The sequence below is a fragment of the Rhincodon typus genome, chromosome 39 (assembly GCF_021869965.1).
Source record: "Rhincodon typus isolate 14 chromosome 39, sRhiTyp1.1, whole genome shotgun sequence".
NCBI classification, from domain to species: Eukaryota; Metazoa; Chordata; class Chondrichthyes; order Orectolobiformes; family Rhincodontidae; genus Rhincodon; species Rhincodon typus.
The window spans coordinates 8,213,381-8,239,786 of NC_063370.1; the positions used below are offsets into that span (position 1 = coordinate 8,213,381).

At 43.2% G+C, this 26,406-nt stretch overlaps 1 protein-coding gene across 1 annotated transcript in view; it reads left to right on the forward strand.

The window, feature by feature from the left end:
* Positions 1 to 26,406, forward strand: part of npas1 (neuronal PAS domain protein 1) — a 214,654-nt gene that overhangs the window by 26,958 nt on the left and 161,290 nt on the right. Inside the window, exon 3 of the mRNA XM_048618221.1 lies at positions 9,834 to 9,852. Coding sequence (XP_048474178.1) covers positions 9,834 to 9,852 — 19 coding nt within the window. The remainder of the gene's footprint in view (positions 1 to 9,833; positions 9,853 to 26,406) is intronic.

Sequence of the window (26,406 nt, forward strand, 5' to 3'; positions counted from 1 at the left end):
ATAGTGTATATTATTTAGATTAATGTTATATTTATATTAGTATTATGTAAATTATACTATAGCTAAATGTAATATAAATTGATTAAAATGTCTATAGTTCGAATAAAGCTGTGCTATAATTGGAGGAGAGTCCGGAGGGAAGAGGGAAGTCGTGGAGAGATGTGGAGTTGATGATGCAAATTTCTAAAGTCAAAGTATTGCTAGATCAGGAGATAATGTGATAATGCAGTCCGATGACTACAGTCGTGTGGGGCGATTGGGACTTGGTATAAGTTAGGACAAGGGCTGCACAGTTTTGAATGAGGTCGTGTTATTGGAGCTTAGGAAGATGGGGATCCAAACAGAAGAGTACTTGAGCAATCCAATCTAGAAACACAGAAAATGTGAGATGATGTAGGCTATTCAGCCTTTCAAGTCTCCTCCACCATTCAATACGATCGTGCCACACCCTGTTCACATTTTCTCCCTTTAGCCTCAAGTGCTATATCCAACTCCTTCTTGAAAACATTCAATGTATTGATGTCACCCACTTTTTGTGGCAGAGAATTCCACAGGCTCACTGCTCTCTGGATGAAAACATTTCTGCTCAACTCTGTCCTAAATGGCCTACCCCATATCTTTAGGCTGTGACCCCTGGTTCTGGACTCCCCAGTCATCAGGAATAGCATTCCTGCCTTTACCCTGTCTAGTCCTGTTAGAATTTTATAGGTTTCCATGAGATTCCACCGTCCCCCCCCCAGCCATTCTTCTAAACTATAGTGAATATTGTCCAAACTGATCTAGCTTTTCTTATGTTAGTCCTGCCATTCCAGGAATCAGTGAGGTAGAAGCTGGAGGGTGTTCCAGAATTTTGATCAGTGACATTGAAGGAAGGGTGATATATTTCCAAGTCAGGATGATGAGTGGCTCAGTGGGGAGCTTTCAGGGGCTGGTGTTTCCTTGTATCTGCGGCCTTTTTCCTTCTGGGAGGTGGTGATCACAGTTTGGAATGTTGAAGGAGCCTTGGTGAGTTGCTGCAATACTTCGTGTAAATGATACATGTCGCTTTTACTTGGTGAAGGGAATAAACATTGAAGATGGCGGACATGGCATCAGTGAAGTTTGGTTGTCTCGTCCTGGATGATCTTGAGTGTTGGAATTGCACACATCCAGGCAACTGGAGAGTATTTCATCACACTCCTCATCTGTGCCTTATAAATGGTGGACAGGCTTTCGGGAGTTAGGAGGTGAGTTACTTACTGTAGGATTCCTAGCCTCTGACTTGCCCTTGTAGCCACTGTATTTATATGGCTTGTCCAGTCCAGTTTCTGGTCAATGATAACACCCAGGATGTTGATAATAGGGAGCAATAGTAATGCCATTGAAGGCTAAAGGAACAAGGTTCAATTCTCTCTTGCTGGTGATGGTGTTTCTCTGGCACTTAAGTGGCTAGCACCTCACACTTAAAGGTTGTGAAGACAGAGAGAAAAAGCCTTTTGGCCCATCAATTTGATACCAGTCTTGACTCATTTGGTGGGAATTGCTGCAATGGATGAAAGTGGGGATGCAGAGGAATGTGGATTGTCATTGGGCCAGGGGGTATAAAAGAAAATAGACAGCAGCCTTGGTACCTTGTCATGCAATGCGTTGTATGTTTAATTACCAAAGGCTCCGACAGCTGCCAGTTTTTGAGGTGGCAAGCTCAATTATATCTAGTTCTCTTGTCATGTTGACTGGCAGTTCTGAAAATAAAGCAATGCAGCAACCTTTAGATGACTGTCAGTAATTAGAGAAAATTAGAATCAGATTTATTTGCAAAATTGTTATTTTAAAATGCAGTTTATTTTGGGAAACACTTGAGAATCGAACTGAGCACAACTTTATAGGCTTTGACAAACACTTCGCCTTTTGATGGTGCAACTTGATCTGCACAGGGTTGGTCACCATGTCAGAAAAAGGAGATAATACAATGAAGAAGGTGCAGTAAAGATTTCCCAGGGATAGCGTCAGAACTGAGAAGTGATAACTGCTAGGGAATGTTAAACAAACTGGACACATTTCTTTGGAAAAGTGTAGCTGAGCATAGTCTTAAAGACTATGAAGCCGTTTGATCAGCAATGTAATGTCTCCACTTTTGGTGGATATCAAAACTAGGAACAACAAAAATAAAATAGTCGCCACTAACTCCAAGAGGCAATTCAGGAGAAACCTGTTTATCCGAAAAGCATTGGTGAGTTGGAACTCGCCACCACATGGAGTGCTTGAGGTTAGCAGCATGGTTGCGTTCATGGGCAAGCTGGAGAAACACATGAGGAAGAAAGGAACAGAAGGTTACACAGGTAGGGTGAAATGAAAAGAGCTAGGACGAGGTAATTGGGCCGCATGGAATGTACCTGGAGTAATTCTTCAGACAATGATGGCAAGAAGGACATTCCTCAGGGGATATGGAAAGCAGTTCCAAAGAGTTGAGGCTTTACAATGCAAGGTAAGGTGGTGATACAGTGGTAATATCACTGGCTAGTAGTCTAGAGGCCCAGGCTAATGTTCTGGCGACATGAGTTCAAATCCTACAGCAGCTGCTGGAATTTAAATTCAATTTTAAAACCTGGAATTGAAAGATGGTCTTAGTGATGGTGACCATGAAACTATTATTAATTTTTGTAAATTCCCATCTGGTTCAATAATTTAGGGAAGGAAATCTGCTATCCTTACCCAGTCTGGCCTACATATGACTCTAGACCCTCAGCAACGTGGTTGACTGTTAACTGACCTTTGAAATGGCCTAAGCAAATCACTCGGCTCAGGGGCAATTAGGGATGGGCAACAAATGCTGATGAAACCAGCATTCCATGAAAAATAAACATTAAAAATGAAAGAGTGGAGTGAGATTGATTGGGGTGGACAGGGATATGTGGGACCGGGGCTGGGAGGCCTGACGGAGGCTGGGGAGTGTTTAGTTGCTTTGGTTGAAGCTTTGCCCCAGTTGAATGACTGAGATGCATGAGTTTGAAAACTCACCCTTCAATTAGTGAGCTTAGCTGTGACAACACTGGCTAGTGCTTACTCGGGGACATTTTTTAGCATGAAAAATTCTACAGTATCAGGCCCAGCTCAGTGAACGACGTTTTTGGTTCTGAATCAAATAAATTAGGAGCATGAGTAGATCATTCATCCCCTCTCACCTATTCTGCTGTTTGTTAAGATCATGGCAGTTTGTGGCCTTGACTCCGCTTAACTTCCCTTCTCCCTCTAGCCGCTGCCTTGACATATTGACTTGGCCTCACATCAACTGCTGTCAGGATAAGAATTCCACAGACTCCATGGCCCTCTGAAAGGAAAGGTTTCCCTCATCTCCATCTCAAAAGAAAGCTCTTCATTATTAAACTGTCCTAGTCTCTCCCAAGAAGGGAAATATCCTTTCAGCCTTGTCAAGTCCCCTCAGGATCTTGTATGTTTCAGTGAGATTACCTGTTATTCTTCTGAATTTCAGTGGGTGCAGAGCTGAGGAATCAACCACTCTAAAGTCTAGGTTGACACTCCAGTGCAGTTCTGAGGGGGTGATGCATTGTCAAAGCTGCCAGTTTCTGGATGAGATGTTAAACCGAGATCCTGTTTTCTCTCTCCAATGGATGTTAAATACCCAATGAAGCTTTTTATGAAGAGCAGGATAGTTTCCCACTGGATAATATTCACGCCTTAACTGTCATCAGTGAACAGATCATCTGGTCAATATTATGTTGCTGCTCATGGGAGCTTGCTTCCTGTACTAGACCAGCAGCTACACTTCAGAAAATACTTTGATGGTTACAGAGGGTTTTGGGGTGTCTTGAGGTTGCACATAGTGCTATATGAATTCCTGTGTTTGAAGCAACTTACTCAGGCACAAAAACACATTGAAATTGCAAACCTCTTGTTCTGAAACATATAATTTGAGCCCTTGTTCAAATCCCCAATGGATATTCTCACCCAGAACCTAATTGCTGAGGTTACAAGAAGAGGGCAAGTATTTCCCCAGGACTAACTTGCTTAATTATTTCCCTTTCTCTTTACCTACAGGGATGGAAAATGCCACCCTAGGAAACATAAACCCCTTGCATTTCAGCACAGGAGGTGGTCTTTTGTCCCATTCTGTCTGTGCTATGCAATCTCACTGATGTCTCTTTCCCCATATTCTTGCAGTGTCCTCTGCTTCATTCCTTTAATGATTTTGTCCTTATGAAGATACAATGGTCTCCATCTTCCCCAAAGTAAAGCATTCCAAGCTTCATCAACATTCTGCATGCAGACTGTTCATCCATCCCCACTCTCAGACAGTGAAATGTCAGTCGCCACCTAACATGCCTGTCCTCACACTCTGCCTAAAACCAGAAAAATTGCGTCCATAATGAATTAGAAATGAGTCAGTGCCTGGTTTCGCACATGAAGGTGGTTGTGACTTCACTGCCTGGGCCCAAAACTCTAGAATGTCCCAGATCTCTCTTTCTTACTCTCTCTCTCTCGCTCTCTCTCTCACTCTATCTGTCTACCCTGAAGAAGCTCCTTAAAACCTACTTTTCTGACCAAAATGTTGGTCACTTTTCCTAAAATCTCTTGGCCAATTATTGCCCGATAATCATAATCATGTGAAACATAATGGTTGCTATATATATCTATGCAAGTTGTTCTTTGGGAGCAATCTTCCTCACTGCACAATAAACTATTTCAATTTTTAAAAAGATTCGAAACAGTTAGCCTGTGACCCAGTGACCACCTGAGAGTCTTAAGAAGAGAACAGTGATATCAGATTTTGTTGTGGGCATCGAAGACTGACACAAGGCCCCGAGCTTACATAGGGGGCCTAGCTTCTGCGTTTGGGCAGCTGCCAAAATATACTTTGTCCATGAGACATTAGATCCCAAAACTAATCTTCTTGTATCCATTTTGTACCTGAATGTATTGTGTCTATTGTTCCTCAATTCAAAGGTGAGTCCTGTTCAGGCTTGCAAATTTCCCCTTTGGATTTAATGTAAGTTAAGTTTGATGTACAGCACAGAAACAGGCCATTCAGCCTAATTCTTGTCAAGAGAATCAGAGATTAGATTGGCTAGAATGGAGTGTGGAATTCGAAACACAATCAGATCAGCCGTGACCTTCTCAAATGGCAGAGCATGCTCTAAGGGCCTATTCTGTCTCCTAATTCCTACGTTTATAGATGATTGAACAGGCCCGTTCTTAACTTGCAGGGCTAGCAGGGCCGGGAGGGCAGGATGTGCTTCCTTTCTGTTCCTCCTCTGCTGCCAATTTGCTTCATTGTTAGGGTGTTGGGACTTGAAGCTTGATGCATTTTGATGGACAGATTGTTGCCATTTTGAACACTTGGTATTCGGTTCCTTGAAGATGAATGTTAGGGTATCTTTGAAGCTGTATCCTTGTCCTCCTCTGGCAGATTGGCCATTTGACAATTGAGAAAACAGAACCAGGCAGGGAAGATACATGAGAGTGCAATGTCTGATCTATTGGAGCTGACTTTTGCAATTTTGCCTCAATGCATTTGTATGTGTATTAGTATAGATATATGTAAAATCATTAATAATAACTTGATTTAAGTAAAAGAAGATGACACATGTTAGGCGTTATCTCACAGACCTTCATTCCACAATAGGCCAGTGGTGAATTATTGATTTGGAGAGGAGCTCCTCATCTGCAGAGATGAATCTGACACTTGGAAAATTAGTTATGTTACGTTTGAAGATTTTCTCTTCCTCTCACTGTCTCTATCTCTTTATTTTTGGGGATTTTTTGGTGTTCAATGATTCAGCCACTTCAAAGCTGCCTTCGATTTACTGCGGTGATTGCATGCTCTGTACAGAGACCTCTCCCCGTTCAAGAACACTGAGGTCCTGAATCATGTATGGCTCTTTCACACAGAGAATGAATGTTACACTAAATTATTCAGCCAGGCTCTATGTAGCAGAATGATTTCCTTTGTAGGTGAGGGTTTTGTGTATGCGTGTATGTCTGTCGTTACCAGCTCAATTTCCTTTTTACTCACCACCGTCTTTTCGGCAAGGTCATCCACTATGTAAATTTGATCAGATTTATTTTCGCTGGGAGAAGGTGGGAGCTGAATACGGCCATTGACTCAAAGCACAGCCTTTAAAAAAAAAAGTGCAGCTGCGTCCTAAACCCCATCCTGTGTGACTTTCTAACAATCTTTTCTTGTTGCATTGCAAATTTGGCCTCGCGTGACGTCATTTAAGGAATTGACATTATCAATCATTGTTAGCTTCCAGTTGTGGGAAGCACAATTTCGAGGCCTAAGAGACAGGAACCTATTGGCTTAAGAGGCAGTGACTGAGAAATCCAAGAGAGTGCAAGGGAGCCATTTTAGTTCACTTCTTGATCTGCTTTGGTTTCTTTTAATGTTTATTCTCTGGTATTCTCTATATCCCCCTTTAAGCAGACTGGCAGGGAATGATGCCTCCCTTCTCAGTTTCATCCCACAAGAGAATATGATAATGGAGTGTGCCCCTCAATTAGCATTTTTGTTTGTCAGCTGTGGCTCAACTACTCTTGCTTCAGAGTCTAGGTTCAGACCCCACTCCAATGCTGCGGAGAGTGTGAGGAAAGTGGGAACTGGTGCTCCAGTGCAATACAACGCGAATGTGGTTTTGTCTGAGGTGCCCTCTTTGCTGCCCGTCTGCTGCTGCATCATTTTGAGGAAGAGCAGGGTCAAGCTGTACCCAGTGTACTGACCTGGCAAAAATTGATCTCTCCATCAGTGTCGCAAGTGTGGTCATTATCACACTGATGCTCTGTGGGAGCTGGCTATGCACAGATTGGCAGTCACGTTCCTTTATTATGACTTCAATAAATACTTACGGTTGTGAGACATGAAAATGGCGATACAAATAACATTATTTGACAAGATGTAGGAGTGCTGATTCATTTGTCAAGGTGGTAGTGGGTGCAGTACATGGTAATCAGCAGGAGGTTTCCTTATTCATGTTTGACCTGATGCCATGAGACTACATGAGGTCCAGAATTAATGTTGAGGACTCGCAGGGTGAGTCCCTCCCAACTGTATACCACCTTGCTGCCACCACTGCTTGGTGGCACCTCTGCTGATGAGACAGGACAAACCCAGGGCTGATGATTGTGGTGTCTGGGGCATTGTCTTTAAGATATGATTACCTGAGTATGACTATATCAGGCTATTTCTTGACTGGTCTGTGGGACAGCTCTCCCAGTTGTGACATTATTCCCCCAAGCTGTTACTGTGAAGGATGTAAAACTTGAGAGGGTGCTGAAAAGACTTACAAGGATATTGGCAGGACTGGAGGGTTTAAGTTATAGGGAGAGGCTGAATAGAGGGGTGAATTTCCCTGGAGCTACGGAGGTTGAGGGCTGACCTTATAGAGGTTTATAAAATCATGAGGGCCATGGATATAGTGAATAGCCAAGGTCTTTTCCCAAGGGTAGGGGAAGTCCAAAACTAGAAGGCACAGGTTTAAGGTGAGAGGGGAAAGATTTAAAAAGGACCTGAGGGATAATTTTTTCACACAGGGTGGTGCATGTATGGAATGAGCTGCCAGAGGAAGTGGTGGAGGCTGGTACAATTACAACATTTAAAAGGCATCTGGATGGATATATGAATAGGAAGGGTTTAGAGGGATATGGGCCAAATGCTGGCAAATGGGATATCTAGTCGGCATGGATTAGTTGGACCAAAGGATCTGCTTTCAGGCTGTCTGACTCTGAGGACTTTGCAGGTTCAACGGGGCTGAGTTTGCCATTGTCGTTTCTGGTGCCAGATGGTCCATCTGGTTTCACTTCTTTGAAACATTTTAGCAGTTGATAAAACTGAGTGGCTTGTTGGAGCCATTTCAGAGGGCAGTTAAGAATCGACCAGGTTGCTGTGGGTCTGGAGTCAGGCCAGATTGTAAGGATGCCAAATTTCCTTCCTGAAAAGAAATCAGTGAATTAGACATGTTTTGCAATATTTTGCCTTCCCCAATACATTAGTACCTTCTTTGCCGGTTTGAATTCCCATTTGACCAGACCAGGTAATGCCCTCCTCTAAAGGACTTTAGTGAATCAGACCATGGCTCTGTGGTCATGATTTAACTTTTAATTCCAGATTATCAAAAGGAAAATTAAAACTCCACTATTTGCTGCGGTAGAATCTGAATCTGGGTCCCCATAACGTTACCTGGGTCTCTGGATTAATAGTCCAGCAACAATACCCTGTGCCATCACCTGGCAAAGTGCAGCAGAGTGGTGGAGAGGTTGAAGGAGGGAATTCCAGTGTCAAGGCAGCTGAAAGCATGGCCACCAATGGTAGAGCGATTGAAATTGGAATTGCAAAGAATTAGAGGAGTGTGTGTATCTTGGAGGGACTCCCATCTCAAACACTATAGACAAAGGTTCTCTTAGTCGCTGAACCTGTACTGAGTCCCAGTGAGCTGAACCCCTTCTTATTCACTCCCATTAAATATGATCCCAATTGCTGAAATCCTTCCTTTTTACTCCCATTGTAAATGATTTCAATCGATCAGTTTTATCCCAGTGTACAGAATTGCAAGCCTCCTATAATTAGCAACCCTGACCTATGGACTGCTGTAATTAACCTATTATAATTAACACCAACGGAAAAAGTTGGATTCAAGTGGGATTAGAAGCACATCTTAAAGCTACTAGTTAAAATGTTAATTCCCGAAATGTATTATTTAGCGGCAGGCAAATATTTTTAAATATTTATCTAATTTAATCCACTAGAATGTCCCAAAAAATGATAGGTGTGAACTCAATGGAAATCTTGCTCTGAAAATGACTTGGAGCCTGCTACCATGAGGACTCAAATAGTAGAAATGCCTTTACAGGGGAAACGGTTAAACAGATGAGGAAGGAAGGAATATGTGAAAAGGTTGGACAGGCTCGGCTCATATTCATAGGCGTTTAGGGGGAACTTAATTGAAATGTATATGATCCTGAAGAGTCTTGGCGCGATAGGTGTGAATGCAGGTTTACTGTTGTGGGAGCATCTAGAACTCGGTATCTCTGTTTAAATATCCAGAATGAAGAGAAATGTTTTCGTTCTCCCAGAGGGTTGTGAGTCTTTGGAACTCTCTCTCTCTCAAAACGTGGTGGAAGCAGAGTCTTTGAATACTTTTAAGGCAGAGGTGAATGGATTCTTCATGAACAAGAGGATGAAAGATATTCCGGGGTGGAGGAGGGTAAGGTGGGAATATGGAGTAATCAGATCAACCATGATCTTGTAGAGTGGCAGACAGATGGGAAGGCCTTCTCCTGATCATAATTCGTATGAATGGCGAGATAGTGTGATAGGGTTGCAAGATGAGGAGTGGAAGTTAAGCTCATACGGAGAGTAAATGCTAGCAATGGACCTGTTGGGCTGAATAGCCTCTTCCTGTGCTGTAAATTCTATGCAACTATGATTTACCAAACATTAGAAGACTTGCAAGAATCATAAATTGCTGAGTGATTAAGGTAGCAGTGTGAAATGAAAATGAGGTAACAGTTCCTTTACAAAAATAACAATGAATTTCAGCTTGCTATTTAAGGTATTGGAAACCCTTAGTTTTCATTTCTGTGCTGTGGAGCTACAGGCTATTCTCATTTTTTTTGTCACTAAACTATAAAAGGAACATTTGACCGTGAAGGCAAGGTGATTCTGATTTGTACTTCTGCAGGACTGAGTTATATAGTTGAAGAGAGTCACTTTCTAAAGATGTGACACAGCGGAGCCATGTTGAAGAGACATAAAGCATTAAACCACAGAGATAAATCCAACCTGGAAATGACTTTGAATTATACCAGTTTATTTGTACAGATTAAAATTGCTGAGAGGGAAGTTCAGGACAAGCACCTGGCGTACAAAGTACGGGTAACTTTGGGGTCCTTTAAGATTTTTGAAACTCTCAACCATTGTTTTCAAATACTGCTGTGGGATTCTACCTCCCTATGTCAGTCCTCTCATCTTATGAGACCTCTGAGTCCTTAAACTCTGACACTGCGATTCTTGTTGTTTCTCTGCTAATTTCAGGTGCCTGGGTCTGATGCTGAAGAGTTCCCTCCCTGAACATCCTCTTGTCTCTGCCTTTTTCTCTCATATTTTAAAGATGGTGTTCAGAACATTTCTGTTTGACCAAGGGTTTGGTCTTCAATCCTGGTATCTCCTGACACTGATCAACTTTTGTTTGATTACTTTCCGGTGCTGCGTCTTGGGCTGCCTTAAGATGTTAAATCCATTGAAACATAGAAAATAGAAGCAGGGGTAGGCCACTGACACATGACTTAAGGAAATCCAGGCACTGCATTTAAAGGTTCTCCACTATGAAGCTGCTGTATCAGCTGTATCAGGATATTCATATTTGGCCAAGACTTCCCGAACAAGGTCTGTCCAATTAGTGTCGGAGGGCTCTCAGGTCAGCAAAGGCACAGTACAATCCCATCTGCTGCTCGCGGCATTTCTCCTGTATTCACCAGGCAGTGGAAATCTTTTCTAAACCTTTCTGATAGTACACCTTATCATGACATATCTCAATGGATTAGACTAACTGTAAGGGGTGCCATTAATAAGATGATTGCGAGTGATGCCAAAATTAGCTGTGTGTTTGATCATGAAGGATGTAGACCACAGGAGGATAACAATGGACAGGTTGAGTGGGCAGAAAAGTAGCAATTGGGAATTCGGTCAGGTAACACATGATTTAGTATATTGGGGAGGGCAAAATTTTGTAATACCTGTCTGGTTCACTGATGCCCTTTAGGGAAGGAAATCCGCCATCCATACCCTGTCTGGCCTACAGATTCCAGTCCCACAGCAATGGCATTGACTCTTACATGCCCTCTGAAATGGTCTAACAAGCCGCTCAATTCAAGAGCAGTTAATTGTCATTTTTCTTATGGTTAGTTTGTGGAATTTTTTGCGTACACCATATTTTAAAGGGGTTTCCTTTCCCAGGTCTGTTCTGATTGTCCAACTATCTGAGACACAGTGGAGCATCTAATAAGCTTCTCCTTTACCATAGGATGGAAATTTCTTGTTGTTCAGGCATTCTTCACCTTGACCTTCAAAATTCTTTCTGGTTGCTTCCATTCTTCTTCTGTCTTTGGCCTTGCAGCTGCCGGCTTCTTTTTCCACTTGCATCACCATTTGTCCTCAGGAGATGACCCAAAAATGAAATTTGCAGCTTGAAGATCCAATTGAGGTGCATGAAATTATGAAGGGGCCTGGAAATTCTGGGTTGGAGTGACCTAATTCACTTAATGAAAAGGGCAGACACTAGGGGAAATAGATATAAATCTGATAGAAGACCTTTGAGGAGAAATCTTCTCAACCAGAGAGTGTAGAGTGTCTCAGACTCGCTGTCAGAATGGGACAAAGAGGGTAAAACACTCATTGTGTTTTTAAAAACAAGTACTTGAGTATGCACCTGAGGCCAGGGCTGTGGACTGCGTGTAGAAAATTGGTTTAAGCGAGAGACCATTTCTGCAAACCACCACAGAAATGATGGGACAGAGGCCCTCCCTGTACGCTGCTACAATTCTTTGCGGAGGCTCTTCCAGCATGTGTGCTGCAGCTGTTCATGAAGAAAATTGAGGAGCAATTAGAGATACCAGCCTTGCCAACCGTGCCCATATCCCCAGAATGCATTTTCTAAAAGTTCTCTGATTTGGGAGGAAGGGTCAGTCTAAGAAGAGGAAAGATAAATATAATGTTGCCAGATGGATAAGGAAAAATAAAAACTAGTTCAGGCAAGTTCACTGTGGCCAACACACAGTGGGGAAGTGCTGGTTAACCCATTGCAGTTTGTGACAGTAATAGGATTTAAAGAAGAAAAAAACCTTTCTGTAAATGTTAATGTAGAGAGACTTAGAGGTTCACCTTTGATTCTTCCCTCTGAGAACGCTGAGGAAAAATTACTGGCACTTTCAGCCGGTTCATAAATGATCATTTCAGACTGACGGCATTGGAATTTTCTGTGACGCTGGGGAGTGGAGATTCCAGTTGATGGGGTGCTGAATAATGTGAAATTTTGCTGTTTCTTCAGTGTTTGCATTTTGTTGTTTTTTTGAAAGACAAATGAAAGAAGAGGATCAGTGCTGATCTCCATTTTGAAGACACTTCATATTTGTTAGTGTGCTAAAATGAGAACATTGCAGTGATTCAGGGAACTACGTACTCTGACATTTGAGTCATTCAAGAGAGCATTGAATGATTATTTGGATTAAAAAAAAGTGCAAGGTTAGGAGGAAAAGACAGGAAACTGTCACTAGGCATTGATTTGAAGAGACGCAATGGGCCGAATGGTCCCTTCCTGTGTCAAAAGGTAAAGTCGCCATAGTCCCACCCTTAGAGAGAGATGACTGGTGGTGAGGGTCACCACACCTCAGGCAAGGGACAAGGTTGAGATGGTGGTACCTTCACAGTGACCTCTGCCGGTACAGGAATTGAGCCTGCGCTCTTGGCCTTTACTCTGCATTGCTAACCAGCCATCTAGCCAGCTGAGCTAACCTTTGCCATAACACTTCTGTGATCCTGTGACATTATTAAATACTATTGTGTGGACTTGATATTGAATTTGGTAATTGTTGATGTCTGCTCGACTGTTGCCGCAACTGCTCTATGTTGCCTGTTTATGGAGAAGCTTGAGAGCTGTATGTTGTCAGCAGTAGATATCTGTATCTCTAAACACAAGTGACATGAGCAAATCTGGGAGGCCTCCCGTACACAGTGGATGTAATATTAAAATTGCATATGCTCCTGACTTTTTCTTTGTGACTGTTCCAACCGCTGTGACACAGATTGTGAGACATCACCCACCTCCCTCAATCCCCTTTCCTACACAATTATTTTCTAAAATTGTTTCTTCTCTCACAGTTGTTTGTCCATCTCTGTTTGCCTATGAAAAAATGGTGTGAGCTGTCTCCTTGATTTGCTGCCATATAGGGAGAGCATTCCAGAACTTTGACCCAGTAACGCTGAAGGAATGGCGAATATTTCCAAATTAGGATGATGCGTGGCTTGGAAGGGAAATTGCAGTTGATGGTGTTCTCATTGTCTCTACTGCCCTTGTCCTTCTAGGTGCTAGTGGCCACATGTATGGAAGGTGCTGCTATACATCCTGTAGATGGCACTGACTGTTTCCACATTGCATGTTGGTGAGGGAGTCAGTGTTGAATGTGGTGAATGAGGTGCCAACAAATGCTTTGACTTGGATGACGTTGAGCTTCTTGAGTATTGTTGGAGTCTTACTACCCATGGTGGCTATTTCATCACACTTCTTACTGGCGTCTTGTGGATGGTGACCAGGCTTTGGAGAATCAGGAGATAGTCTACTCACCGTACAATTCTCAGACTCTGTCCCACTCTTCTATATAAGAACATAAGGAATAGGAGCAGGAGTGGGCCATTCTGCCTCTCAAGCCTGCCGTACCATTCTGGAAGATCATGATGATCTGTTCTAGCCACATGCCCTCTTTGGTACCAACTCCTCATTTCCCATTATTTCAAAAACTAGTCTGCCTCCTCTTTAAAACTTGCAGTGATCTGAACTCCACAACTCTGTGGGGTAGAGAATTCCAAACTTTAACTACCCTCTGAGAGAAGAAATTCTTTTGCATCTTTGTTTTGAATGAGTGTCCCATTACTCAACAACTATGTCCCCTAACTTGGGATTCCCTTAGTAGTGGAAACATCTTTACCTCTACCCTGTCAAGCCCTCCTTAGAATCTTGTATGTTTCAAAATGCTTGCCTCTCATTCTTCAAAACTCTAATAAATAAAGACCCCATCTGTTCAGTCATTTATGATAAGTCAACCCCTTCAGAGAGTAGGTTTACAAGAATGACACCTGGACTTTAGGGAGAAAGTTATGAGGAGACGTTATATGAATTAAGTCTGTTTTCTCTAGAATTCAGAAGGTTAAGATCTGATCAAAGTCTTCAAGATCTTAACATGGTAGATGAAGATAAACTATTTTCATAGTTGAATATTCTAGACCTAGGGATTCTCATAGTCTGAGAATTAGGGCCATACCATTCAGGAGAGATATTACGAAGCACTTTCACACACAAAGGGTGGTAGATTTTTGGAACTCTCTTCGATAAGTGGCAGTTGATGCAGGGTCAGTTGTTAATTTTAAATCTGAGTCAGATTTGTTTTGTTAAGCAAAGGTATTAAGGGATAAGGGCGAAAGGCAGGTATACAGAGTTAGGCCACAGATCAGGCATCATCTCATTGAATAGTGGGACAGGCTTTTGGAGCTGAATGGCCTACTGCTGTTCTTACATACCTATCCCAGGAATCAGGAAGCAGCCTGGTGAATATGGCTAGTTCAATTCAGTTTCTCACAGAATCACAGAATTATTACAATGCAGAAGAAGGCCATTCAACCCATCTGTCTGCACAGGCTCTTCAAACAAGCATCATTATCTAGCTCCAATTATCTGGTCAGTGCTAACCCCGGGATGTTGATATTCAGGGGATATTCAGCAATGGAAATGCCATTGAATGTCAAAAGTTGATGGTTACATTCGGTCTTGAAGGAGGTGGTCCTTACCTGCCACTTGTGTGGCACAAGTGTCATTTGCCACTTATCAGCTCAGGGTTGAATATTGTACTATTGTTGCATGAGGATATGGACTGCCTTAGTCTTTGCGAGTTTTAACCTCTTCAAAAAAGACCAACAACAACTTGAATTTATATAGTGTTGGTATCTTTGTCCCTTCACAGGATTATCCTCTGTTCCAGGGAGGTTGGTCATCAACGCTCAGGAAAGAACAAAGATTTGCATTTATGTAGTGTCTTTTCTAACTTCAGGCCATCCCTATGGGCTTTACAGTCAACAAGGGTGGCAGGAATGTAATTACTGTCTCAATGTAGGAACATGGAAACCAACTTGCGCACAGTAAGCTCCACAATGGCAAAGAGATAATGACCACTGAATGATCAGTGATCTTGGTTGGGGATAAGTAAAGGTAAAGTCACCGTAGGGCTGCTCTCTCATTAGAGGAAGCAGCTGGTGGTGATTTAACCTGAGGGTCTCTATGCCTCAGGTGAGGGGAGAGGTTAAGAAGGAAAGTCTATCATGGTAACTTCAGCTGGTGCAGGAATTGAACCCATGTTGTTGGTATCTGTCTGTATTGCAAACGAGCCAACCAGCCAACTGCGCTAACCAGCCTATGGGAATAAATCTTGGTAAGAACACTCAGATAAAACCTCTGCCGTTTTCAAACTGGTGTCCAAACGGCTTTTTTTTTGCCATTAGCCCAAGAGGATGGAGGTGTCTATTGTTTATTGTCTTATCTGAAAGGTGGCACCTCCAACTAAGCCTTGAATTTCCTGCCATCCTTCCTGACCTTGGGGTCTCTTGCTTTTGATTTTATCAGAGATTAAAAGAGAACAGGAGCAGGAGCTTTGTTCATGTTCCTGATATTAACCTGCGGGTCCTTCTGCGGCTGTGCTCCTGCTTCCTAGTCACTCATATAATGATCTCTGTGTTTGCCTAGGTGTAGACAAGTTTGCCGGCCAACTCCAACAAATCAATTATGTGACCTTCAAATGTTTCCTGAATGATATAATTAGCCAATGCAATTTCGCCCAGTGTATACAGGGACACTGTGGGAATTGGCTTACATTAAAGACCAAATTGTCTTCCAGATCTGTAATTGACAGCAAATTGTATTGCATCAGACACTGGAGCAATAATTGCATTCTGATTATGTTTTGAGAAGCGGTAGTTTGCCCACAAGAAACGTCTTTGAGCAACAAAAAAAAATGCCTCAAGCACCAGAGTGTAAAAGAACCTTGCATTAACCCTAGATTTCCTGTAAAAGGGATAGGGTTGGCAATTGTTCTGAGGGCCCACATGCCAAGAGACTACAATGACTCACTCCTGCTATAATGAGCCAGCTTATTAATGAGATCTCACTGGATGAGAAATTGCAATCTTTTCCCATGTCACGTGAAATTCAGTCCCATTTATTACCTTGCGAAATTGCTATTGAAAGATGGTGCTGCAGCCAACCTTTACCCAGTTTAACATTCATTTACAGAATGAAACTTTACAAATGTATGCCTCTGAACTCCACTACCAGTATCTACGTGTGTCAGTCTGGTTAAAGGAAGCCTTCAATTAAGGACCTCTACCCGCATATAATTAAACACAGATGACGATTACCACTGTTGACTTCAATAAAACCAAATGCTGGGTGTGAATGTAGCTCTCCTTGTATTTGCGATTCTCTTCCTCCCTCCCTACACCCCCAGGGAAATTATGTCCCCTTTCACCAACTTATACTTCATTTATGCTCCCCTCCACTTCCTGCTGTCAGCTTTCATGCCAACTGTTTCTTATTCTGAGCTCCTTTTCTCTGCCTCCTGTTCCATGGGGTCCAATCTCCCTCACTATTACCTCTACACCTGTTCTAAGGCTCCTGCCCTTGTATTTTAATAATTTCTAGTCAATTTTTTAAAAAATCACTATTTCTCCAACTCCCAAACTTATGTCTTTGTCATCTAGAACAGAGGATCATGACAGCATGGCAGCAACATCACCTCCAAGTATTCACCTGAGGTGTATACTGTCCTGACTTAAAAATTGTAGTTGTTTCTCCATCCTTGCTGGGCCCAAGTCCTTTAATTCTGAAGGGCTGCAGTTGTACCTGCACTTGATGAACTGAAGATGTTTAAGAAGACAGCTTGCCACCAACTTCTAAAGAACAACTAAGAGAGGAAACTGGAGTTCAGGATTGATCTCATTGAAGGGTGGAACAAACTCGATGGGCCAAATAGCCTGCTTCTACTCCTACATCTCATGGTCTAACTAGGGATGGGCCATGAATTCAGGATATGCTTGTGATACCTGCACTCAAACAGCACAGATATGAGGCCATTCAGCCCATTGTACCTGTGCTAACATCCTTAAAGAAAGGTCCACTCACAAAAATTGGAGTTGTATTTCCTGGAATTTTGAGGTTGAAGGGTCATTTGACTTCAGGATCTTAAGCACAGGGGTAAATAAAAGTTATTTCTGTTTGTTGACAAATTTAGCACAACTGCAACATGCATAGGTAAAACATCTTTATTGTGATAACATGTCCAAGAGCATTTCACCAGAGGATGACCAAAACAGCGGCTGCTAAGACAAAGAAAACTAAACATTCAGTGTTGGGCCAATTGATCTGTTTTGGAACTGCCAATGCTATATAACTCTTTGTAACATTAAATAATAATCTCAGAGAAAGATTCCTTTTAGACTACTTTCCATCAAGCCTGGCAGAGATCAGCTGATTTATCTTCTTCCCAGTCTTGAGAGTGTTTGGTGGGGACAGTGCAGAGGGAGCTTTCCTCTATTTCTAACTCTGTGCTGTATCTGTCTTGGGAGTGTTTGGTGGCGACGGTGTAGAGAGAGCTTTGCCCTGTGTGTAACACCATGTTGAACCTGCCCTGGGAGTGTCTGGTACTAAAGATAGAGGAAAAAGTCTATTCTTCACAGTGGAAATTCCTCACCTTGGTGTGTATATCACGTACAAAAATTAAGGAAGAAACCTGAAGTGTCATGTTGCATTGAATCTCTCAGGAAGAAGATGCCAAATGACTGAGTCATCTGGACTTGCATCAAACCAAGCTGCTTTGGTCACCAGTCTTGAGTCTCAGAGTTTGGTCAGTCCAGTTATAGAGGACAGAACTATTCAAGGTCATGCTATGGTCATTTGACCCATTGAAGCTTGTCTCACTTGTGTCCTAATTCGCTTGTTTTAGCATTAATCTGCAACTTGGGCTCTCTTTCTGCTGAACTACCTTCCCTGCCAGATTTTTCTAAACTCTCTTATCATTTTTTAGTTAAATAAAAAATCTTATACATATTGGTTTTAAATTTACTCTTTCAGTGATTTAGATTTATGGCACAGGTCCTGCCACAGTGATTTAGTTTGAAATAATATCCGGAGCTTAGCTTATCTACACCATTGAATATTTCATTTTAAACTCAACTCATTATAGTTGCTGCAACCTATCTCTGTCTCACCTGTACAATGCTGGAAATCTTTCACTGTCCCCCTTGGCTCAGCTCCGTTATGTTTGGGGCTGTGCTCGTTTTCATGTTTTCCACTGTCTCCAGTGTTGGGTGTAGAACAAATGTGTGTAGTTCCATGTACCTTACAGATGTGACATCAAGCTGGCTTGGGAGCATTAAATCTGCGAATCATCTAAAAGCTGTCCATTTGCTGGCTTGACAAATAAAAGAACAACAACAAGAATAATTTACCTTTAATGTAATGCCATTAACATCTTGGGTGCTTCACAGGAGTGTTAGTAAGCAAAGATTGACACTAAGTTGTCTTCTTCCTTCTGCTCTGTGAACTGAAGCTTGGCCTGACTCGCAGTGCCATCAGGAGTGGGTGGAGGAGTCATGATCCAACTCAATCCGAATCAGAATGTGGACTGAACTCCACGTTGTTGATACCAACCTGACCCAATTTGGCTATCCAACCGACCACCGCCCCCAGGAATTTGCTGCGGTGATGTGTGCAGTTCCATATTGAAATCCAGAGCCAAGGATAGTGATGGGAGGGACTCCAATTTCCTTTTCATACTAATGCTGATCAAGAATCCTGCTCCTGCTGCCTGCTGTTGGCTTGTGTTGAAGGATTTGGAGGTTTACACTCAATGTGTTGCGAGTGCATCTTTCTTAGCTATTGAGTCCCGGATCGGGACTCATAAAAGAAAATATTAGAGCAGATAGATGAAAAGATAGGTTTGAAGGCATATCTTAAATGAGAAAAGTCAGATAGCAGGGTCTGGGGAGAGAATTCTAGAGTTCCTGTCTTAGGGAGCTAGGGGCTTGGGGAATAGCAGGCTAGGGATCTAGAGGTTTAGGCGGCTCAGGGTCTTGGGATCTGTGGGGCTAGGCAGCTAGGGGCCTAGGGAGCTGTGGGTCAAGAGAGCTGGAGACCTAAGAACTGGAGGGGTAGGCATCTAGGGGCCTTGGCAGCTGTGGCCTAGGGAGCTGGGGTCAAGGGAGTTGATGGCCTGAGGATTTGTGGGCTAGGCAACTGGGAGCCAAGAGAGTTGGGGGTGAAGACAGCTGAAGGCATGGCTGGTGATGGCAGAGGGAATAAAATCAAGGTTTCTCAAGAAGTCACAATTAGATGAACACAGTAAACTTGGAGGATTGTAGGGTTGGAGGTGGTTACAGTGGTTAGGAGGGTTGATGCCATTGGAAGGATTTGAAGAGGAGGATAATTTTGAAAGAAGATGCTCAACCAGCAGCAGAGGGGTGGTGGTTGGATAGAACTTGGTGTGAGTTGGGCAACAGAGTTATGGATGTTATCAAGGTCACAGAGGGTAAGAACGTGGAAGGTTGGCCAATATATACAATCCTTAGGAGTCTGGGTCACTGTTTAAAAATAAGGGACACCTATTTAATGTGGAGATGAGGAGAGTTTTATTTTTCCACAGAGGGTCATGAGTCTTTGGACCTCCATCCCTCATAGACTGTGGAAGCAAAATTTTGGAATAGGCAGAGAGAGATAGATTCTTAATGAGCAAGAAGGTGAGTGTGAAGCAGTCAGATAAGCCGTAATGTTGTTGAATAGTGTAGCAGGCTTGAGGGACTGAATGGCCTAATCCTGCTTTTACTTCATATGTTTGAATGCTGATGGCATGGATAAGGATTTCAAAGGCAGATGAGTCGAGTGAGGAGATGGAGTTAGACAATGGTTCTGTGGGAAAACCAGATAGTCTTAATGATGGCAAGGATATGTAATCGGAAGCTGCTTTAGGTCAAATTGGGCACCACGGTTGGCTCACCTCACACTTCGAGTTGGAGGACGAGGGTGTGTGGTTTGTAGTGGGGACTGAAGTCAATGGAAAATCTAGTTGTAGGAAACATACTCATCCAACGCTGGATGTCAAACACTGAGAGACAGTGGAGGGGTCAAGAAGAGCAGAGAACTAATTCGAATGAGTACTAGGCCATGCGATCCAACTGCTTCATGTTAGTATTTTTGCTTTGTCAAGCTTCCTCCCAACATTGTTCCTGTAACCCTTATAGACATAACCTTTTATGATTCACGTTGCCTCTACCCTCTCAGGTAAACATAAAAAATTCAGTAATGCTATTTTGGAGAAAGGTCAGGAGTTTTGGCCCCTGCTGCTCCATCTAATAATTTATCCTTGATAGACATGACTCTCTGACCATATATCACTTTGTGGTTGTGGGAGCTTTCTGTGTACCATTTTGCTGCTGTATTTCACATTACAATAGCGAGCAGACTTAATAGAACCAGGGAAAATAGGAGCAGCAGTTGGACATTTGCCTTTCGAGTCTGCTACACCATTGATTATGACTGATCATCCAACTCAATGGACTGTTTCCATTTCCCCTTCCCCCTTACCTGTAGGCCCAAGTGCTATATCCAACTCCTTCTTGGAATCAACCAACATTTTGGCCTCGACCACTTCCTGTGGCAGAGAATTCCACAGGCTCATCACTCTCTAGGTGAAGAAACTTCTCCTCATCTCTGTTCCAAATGATTTACCTTGTATCCTTAGACTGAGAGTCCTAGTCATGGGCTCCCCAGTTATCGGGAACATCCTTGCTGCATCTACTTTGTCTACACTTGTTAGAAGCCATCAAAGCAAAAAAAAAGCACTTCATCACGTGCAAAGTGCTTAGCGGCATCCTGAGGTTGTGAAGGGCGCTTTATAAATACAGATCTTTCTTTCTCACTGTGGAAGGCGTTGGGTTAAGTCCAGTTGGCTGTCTATCAGAAACAGCAAGGCTTAATTACTGTATATTAAACCGGTTAGTGAAGCAATTCAATATCACCCTTGTGGTCTTTGCAGCAGATGGTCAGGAGGCAATGGTAGAAGCAGAGGTCTGGGAGAAAACTATCTGATTTAGCTATCAGCCATGGAGAGGTGCGGAATGTGAAGAGACCTAAAAATTGGCAATGAGAAAGAAAGGAAATCAGCTTTAATAAAACCAACAGCTTAAGCACATCCACTGAAGCATTATAAGTACACCCAGAAGTTCTATGAACTTAACTCTGCAATCCAACCTGACATTCACTCAGCTTTTGTTTCTTATCTGTGAATGTGCGTATTTATTTATCGAAAATTTAAGTGCAATTTTAATTCAGAAAATCCATTCTGCATTTGTCAGAGGGTTAAATGTACAGGGAAATGCCTGCACATCAGTCGCAAAAACCGCAGCTCCAGTAATTAAACCGACTGTGCCGTCAGTTGCAGTGACATCAAATAACAAAATCTCAACTAATTGCAATAATTGTCACTGTAATTTTCTTTCTTGTCTATTTTTCTGCACACCCCCCCCATTTTAATTTTCTTCTTAATGCAGCTTGTCAATGAATTCCCAGAGGTCACAAAATAATTTTGCACTGATAAAATGAAGCAAGGGTAAGATCTGTTTCCAAGCTACAAAGAGGGATTGAAAGTTCCTCTCTTCACTTTCCTCCTCACTGTGATTAACAGTCTGGGTGAGCGCACTTGCATTGATGTAGCACCATTTTGCCACCTCAGGGAATCCCACAGAAAACAACCTGTTTCTAAAGCGCAGTGGCTCATGTTCATTGGAAAAATCACACCAAGATCTCTACAAACTGTGACACATTAATGATCTCTAATACATGGGATGTAGCTGATGTAACCCCATTGTTTGAAAAAGGACGGAGAGAGAAAACTGTGAATTATGTACCGGTTAGCCTGACATCATGGGATGTAGTGGGGAAAATGCTGGGGTCCATTATCAAAGATTTAATAGCAGAGCACTTGGAACATGGTAACTGGATCAGACAGAGTAGGCATGGATTTATGAAGGGGAAATCATGCGTGATAAATTGACTGGAATTTTTTGAGGATGTAACTGGAGGCGTAGGGGAGACATTGGCCTAGTGGTATTATAGCTGGACTGTTAACCTAGAGACCCTGGTAATGTTCTCAGGAGACAAGTTTGAATCCTGTCGTGGTAGATGGTGGAATTTGAATGCAATAAAAAAAATCTGGAATTAAGAGTCTAATGATGACCATGAATCCATTGTCAATTTTCTTCCAACTTGTCTGATTCATTAATATCCTTTAGGGAAAGAAACTACCATCCTTACCTGATCTGGCCTACATGTGACTCCAGACCCACAGTAATATGGTTGACTCTTAACTGACCTGTGGGCAATTAGTGATGGACGTTAAATGCTGGCCTAGCCTGCAATACCCACATCCTGTGAATGAATAAAATAAAATTAGTTGATAAGTGATAAGTGGCAGCCAGTGACTAGTGACATACCACAGGGATCAGTGGTTAGACTCCAGCTATTCACAATATGCGTTAATGATTTAGATGAGGAAACTAAATATAATATCTGCAAGTTTGGGTGGGAGGGTGAGCTGTGAGGAAGGTGCAGACATGCTTCAATATGATTTGGCCAAGTTGAGTGAGTGGGCAAATGCATGGCAAATGAACACTCTGGGTTGATTCCAGGGTTAAGAGGGTTGCTTTTGAGGAGAGATTGAGTAGACTGGGACTATACTCATTGGAATTTAGAAGAATGGGGGGGGGTGCGGAATCTTATAGAAACATATAAAATTATGAAGGGAATTGATAGAAGCAAGGAGGTTGTTTCTACTGGCAGGTGAAACTAGAACTAGAGGACATGGCCTGAAAATAAGGGGGAGCAGATTTAGGACCGAGCTGAGGAGGGACTTCTTCTCCTAAAGGGTTGCGAATCTATGGAATTTCCTGCTCATTGAAGTTGTTGAGGCTAATTCGTTGAATATTTTTAAGGCAAAGGTAGATAGATTTTTGAACAATAAACAAATTAAGGGTTATTGTGAGTGGGGTAAGTGGAGCTGAGTCCATGAAAAAGATCAGCCATGATCTTATTGAATGAAGGGGCAGGTTGTAGGGGCCAGAAGGCCTACTCCTGCTCCTTATTATGGTCTCATGAACTGTGATGTGGGTAAAATGTGAGGTTATTCACTTAGTAGCAAAAACAGGATGGCATATTATTATCTGAATGGTGGTAGTTTGGGAAAGGGGGAGGTGCAGTGAGACCTGAGTGTCCTTCTACACCAGTCACTGAAAGTGAGCATTGCAGGTGCACCAGGAGGTGAAGAGGGTGAATCGCATGTTGGCATTCATAGTGAGAGGATTCAAGTACAGGAGCAGAGATGTCTTGCTGCAACTGTACAAGGTGAGACCACACCTGGATTATTGTGTGCAGTTTTGGTATCCTTATCTGAGGAAGGATGTTCTGGTAGTGGAGGGAGTGCAGCGAAGGTTTATCAGACCGATTCCTGGGGACTGAAGTATGATGGGAGACTAGATCGTTTAGGACTATGTTTCCTGGAGTTTAGAAGAATAAGGAGGGGATCTCACAGAAAACTATACATTTCTAACAGGACTAAACAGGGTAAAGGCAGGAAGGATGTTCCTGATGATCAGAGAGTCCAGAACCAGGGGTTGCAGTCTAAGGATATTGAGGTGGGCCATCTAGGACTTAGATGAAGAGAAAAGTCTTCACCCAGAGAGTGGTGAGCCTGTGGAATTCTCTGCCGCAGAAAGTGGTTCAGACCAAAACATCAAATGTTTTCAAGAAAGAATTAGATATAGTTCTTAAAGATCAAAAGGTATGGGGAGAAAGCAGGAAAAAGGTATTGAGTTGGATGATCAGCCGTGATTATATTGAAGGAGAAGCAGGCTCAAAGGGCTAAGTGGTCCACTATTGCTCCTATTTTCTATGTTTCTATCATTTGGTGAATTTTATCTGAGGGCGTTGTCATTGGCTGTCCCTCAATTCAAGGTACGCTGCTGAGGGCTACGTATTTCTGCTGTCAGTTTCTGATTCTTGACTGATTCCTGACCTGCAGATCTTTGGCCTCATGGGGGAGGACATCCTACGTGATAGTGGGGCCTGGAGGGTAGGATTTGCTGACATTTCTTTCCTTTTCTAGTGTCACTGTGCCTTATCTTTAAGGTCTGGACTTTGAGTTTGGACTCTGAGTGTCATGCAGCGTGACAGACAAGTTGATGCTGTTTTGAACAATTGGTTCCAAGTTGCTCCATGTTGTTAATGTCAAAGCTGCTGTGCTTCAAGGAGAACATCAGAGTGCCTTTGAAATGGTTTCCTTGTCCTTCCCTGGATCATTGGCCATTTGAGAGCTGAGAAAACAGGAGATGGCGGGGAAGGGAGACACTTGCCATGCAAACACCGTGTCCAGTCCATTGTAGATGGTTTTGCAGGAGCTTTGCCTCAATGCTTGAGGATTTGCCTTCAAGATGGACACTCCTTCCATTGAATCCAGAGAATGTGGCAGAGCCATTCCTAATGGAATTTCTCTCATATGCTAATATGTCACTGATACACAGTCTAAGTCTCACTACAGAGAATGCTTTGAGGAGAAACATTGGTAGGAACACCAGGACACTGTTGAGAACATTAAATGGTGTGGAGGTTCAGACTAGCTACGATTAACATAAATGCTGGAATGAGAGACTGAATGGCTTCCACCTGTTCCTACTTTTCTGTAGTTGATATGCTGACTGCTAGTGGACTCTTGATCTCTAACTCCAGCCTGAACAGCTTTTCAATGGGAGTCCTTCCCGACAACGCCCCTGTCATTGCACTCTCTTACTGTTCCTTTGTGCTCTCCTTATCCGCATAAACAGAGAGGAGGCAAACAAAGGCAGAAATTGTTGGTGGAACTCAGCAGGTCTGACAGAATCTGTGGGAAGAGAGCAGAGTTAATGTTTAAAGTGGGGGGGGCGGTTTTGGGGCAAAGTGGGGAGGTGAGCAGATAGGTGGAGACAGAGCCCAGAGAGAGAGAGAGAGATAAAAGGCGTAGGCAAGCAGACATTATGGAGAGCAGGCCAGGACAGAAGAAAAGCTGAATAAGAGAAAATAAGAGCTAAAAATGAGAAAATAAATTAGCTGTGCTGAATGCAATCCAAATAATGTGATTTTAGCCTAAGATTACGTGGGAATGGGTGACCGTGCTAAAAGCCTGGGTTTGGGGTCGATAAAACATATGGAAGGATGGAGTCTGGCTCGAAAGTTATTGAACTCAATGTTGAATCCTGGAGACTGCAGTGTCCCCAAGTGGAAAATGAGATGTCGTTGTTCGAGTTTGCGTTAAGGTTTGCCGGAACACTGCAGCAAACCTGCAACAAATGTAATGGGAACACACAAAACTGGATGCAGGATTGTTTCTCTACAAGGGCTCTGAGTGTTTGGAGTCGATACAGCGTGGAGCTGGAGGAACACAGCAGGTCAGCCAGCATCAGAGGAATAGGAGATTCGACATTTCGGGCCTAGACCCTTCACCAGGACGAGGGAGGGGGAAGGGAGCTGGGAAGTAAATAGAGGGAAGAGGGGTTGGGCTGAAGGAAGGTGGGTGGGATGGTGATAGGTGGATGCAGGTAAGGGTAGTGGGGATTAGTCAGTGGGAAGGATGAGACGGATAGGTGGGGAAGGAGATGGACAGGTAGTGTCAGGTCAAGGAGGCGGGGATGAGAGGGAGGGTTGGACCTGGGATGAGGCCGGTGGGGGAGTAGATTTTGAAACTGGTAAATTCTATGTTTAGGCCACCAGGCAGTAGTCTCCCATGGCGGAATATGAGGTGTTATTCTCCAGTTTGCGTGTGGCATCATTGTAGCACTGGAGGAAGCCCAGGATGGACATGTCACCAAGGGAGTGGGTGTTACAATAGTTAGCAACCAGAAGCTGTTATTGATTATAGCGGATGGAGCGCAGGTGCTCCGCAAATCTGTCACCAACTCTACATTTGGTCTCACCGATGTAGAGGAGGCCAGATCGAGAGCAACGGATACAGTAGACCAGGTTGGAGGATGTACAGGTAAACCCCTGTCGGATATGGAAAGTTTGTCTTGGCCCTAGGATGGAGGTGGGAGGCAAGGTGTCGGGGCATGTGTAGCACCTCCTGTAGTTGCAGAGAAAGACGCTGGGTGGTGGACAAGGGAATCGGAGAGTCAGCGGTCTGAACTATTTCTTTGGTGGTGGGTTGGATTGTAGGGGGCGGAAATGCGGAGGATGATGCACTGGATGCGGAGGTTGGTGGGGTGATATATGAGGACCAGGGGGACTCTGTTTTTATTTTAGTTGCGGGTTGGGGGTTTCAGGGCAGAAGTGTGGGAAATGCAAGAAATGCAGTTGAGGGCATTTTCGATCAACAGCGGGGAAGTTGCGGTCCTTGAAATAGGAGGATATCTGGGATGTCCAGGAGTGGAACGCTCCATCTTGGGGGCAGATGTGGTGGAGGCGGAGGTGTAGGACGTAAGGGATCGCATTCTTGCGGGAGGGTGAGCAATAGGAGGTGTAGTCAAGATAGCTATGGGAGTTGGTGGGTTTGAAATAGATATTGGTGCTGAGACAGTTACCAGAT